The 2,547-nt window shown below is 47.8% G+C and overlaps 1 protein-coding gene across 1 annotated transcript in view; it reads right to left on the minus strand.

Annotated features, from left to right (window-relative positions):
- ITGA7 (integrin subunit alpha 7) overlaps positions 1-2,547 on the minus strand; it is a 34,163-nt gene that overhangs the window by 2,788 nt on the left and 28,828 nt on the right. The window contains 3 exon segments of the mRNA XM_019668997.1: positions 914-1,039; positions 1,130-1,228; positions 1,458-1,571. Coding sequence (XP_019524542.1) covers positions 914-1,039; positions 1,130-1,228; positions 1,458-1,571 — 339 coding nt within the window.

A 2,547-nucleotide genomic window follows, 5' to 3' on the forward strand; every position in this document is an offset into this window, starting at 1 on the left:
CCACCCCCAAACACATTTTGGCAAAAAAAACCAAAACCCAAAAATCTAATCAAAACAAGAGTCATGTCTGCAAGACTTAACTATAAGTGACGAGCTTCTCTGTTGTACATTCCTATAGCCAAATGAATGGCTCCACTTCGACTCAACAGACTGCTGACACAGCTTATGTGTATGAATGCATTTACAGAGATAAAAGATACACACCAAATTGTTAATAGCTCCATGTTCTCTAAAGCATGCATTCTCAACAGGAACAATATTTCTACTGATGGAATGAAAATTGGCTCTTTGGTGGGAGGAGGTGGGTGTAAAAAACGTTTTAGATATTACAATGGTCTGTGGCCCTCCAAAGAGTCATAGCACATAAACAGACATATAGCATATACATAGTATTAAAATTTCATGGATGGGGATGATTAGGAGAAAATGTCTAAAAAGGCTACTTCAGGGGATGATTAAAAAAAAAAAAAAAAAGGTTGAGAAGTACAAATTGCCAGTTATAATAAAGTCACAGGGATATAAACAATAGCATGGGGAATATAGTCAATAACATTGTAATAACTATGTATGTGTCAGATGGGTACTAGACTTATCAGGGTGATCACCTCATAAGTTATATCAATGTCTAATCACTATGCTGTACACCTGAAACTAATATAATACTGCACGTCAAGTATAATTGAAAGATATTTTATATATATATATATATATATATATATATATATATAATCTGCATCTGACTTATCTCTGAAACTACCAGGACCTGATAGAATCCTGGTATAGGTATGGTAAGGGTTCAACGCAGATTTGCTGAGTAAACCAGACAGTGGTTGGGTGAAAACCACAGCAAGGAAGGCCACCTGCCAGACCGGGGAGCCCAGCCCCCACCAGCCCCACCCTCCCCAAGCCTCACCTTCCACATGAGCAGCACCAGCAGCGCCAGCACCAACAGTCCGGCCAGAACAGCCAGGAGGATGACCCACCAGGGGACTCCCTCTGCCACCACAGCCACCGGGTCCAAGTACACCGTCACTGGGATCTAGGCAGCAAGAGGTTAACGGAGCAAGGCTGGGGCAGCGGGAGAGAAGCGCCGCCCCCACCCCACCCACCTCCCAGCCCTGCAGCTTACCACTGTGGAGGCATCTCTGAGCAGCAAGTTTTTGATGGAGGACTTCACAGTGATGTTGGCTCGGACAATCACTTCCAGGGACTTCACAGTTGAGTACTCCTAAGGAAGCAGGAAAGGAGACCCTCTTCCTAAATGCCCTGTGTCCCCTCCCCTCCCCCCAGCTCCTGAAATTATAAATGGAATGGTGCCCAACACAGAGGGTGTTTCTGCCCGTCTTGAGTTAAACGTGTGCTGCATTTGGACAGGGAGGAAGTAGAAGGGAAAGTGAGTCCCGGAGGGGCTGCCAGGGAAGAAGATACCCTTCCCAGAGCCCCAGAAGTGCTCTCACCTCCAGGAAGGTGCTGTTCCAGAGACGACCCCAGACGTGCAGCACAGCCGCCCGGTCAAAGCTGTAGAGTGGGCAGCTGAACACAATGCAGTTGGCTGTGCCCCGGGCGCAGTCCTGGGGACCAGGACAGGCAGGGCTCTGAACTACTGAGCCCGCCCAGGGCCCAGCACCCTCACAAACATAGTCACACTGACAAGCTCACCCTGCCTGTCCACAGCTTTCATCCATCCCATGAGCCCTCACATCTTGAATCCCCTTATCCCCTTGCTCCTCATTCGTATTTCTCCCATTTTCCTTACCTGGTCTCAATCTCCCCTCCTCCAGGAAGTCTTCCTGAACTAACCCTATGGTCCAAACTAGTGGCTTATCGGGCTGGCCAAATGGCTCAGTTTGTTAAGAGCTCGCTCAAGAGTGCGAGCTCTGAGCAACAGCGGTTCGAGTCCCAGCCTGAGCTGAGCAACCGCTGAGCTGCCAACAGGTGGCAGGATGGCTCAGCTTAAAAAAAAAAAAAAATAGTGGCCTACCCCAAATCTGGGCTATTTGGCTTTGAAATGCATGGAGAGCAAAGAGAAGGTCTCTTACTTGATAGCAGCTGGCAGAGTAGCTTCCCCAATTGATGCTGGTTACCTAATGTTGGTCCCATTTATTGAGCACCTACTACCTACCAGGTACTTATCTCATTTAAGCTTCACAACTATCCTGCAAGGTGCATATTATTATCATCCCCATTTTTCAAACTAGGAAATTAAGGCTCAAAGAGGCCAGGTGGCCTGCCTAAGGTCACACAGCTAGCAAATCTGGTAAGTGGTAGAGCAGATATTTTTGCCAAGCCGTATTTGGCAAAGCGTGATTCCTACATTAAGGCCAAACTCATTGAAGGAGGACCAGGCTGTTCCAGGAGCTGCTGGGGAGAGCGGGGACCCAGGCCCTGCTCCTTCCAAGCCTGACATAAACCCATTTGGCCCATTTCCATCTAATGGCCCATTTGTCTAAAAACTGTGTTATATTCATCATACTTCATATAAGAATGGCTTTGAGGGCCGGCCGAGTGGCGCGATGGTTAAGAACTGGCTTGGGATGCCAGAGGGCC

Source organism: Hipposideros armiger, unplaced genomic scaffold, assembly GCF_001890085.2.
Source record: "Hipposideros armiger isolate ML-2016 unplaced genomic scaffold, ASM189008v1 scaffold_548, whole genome shotgun sequence".
In the NCBI taxonomy this organism is placed as follows: domain Eukaryota; kingdom Metazoa; phylum Chordata; class Mammalia; order Chiroptera; family Hipposideridae; genus Hipposideros; species Hipposideros armiger.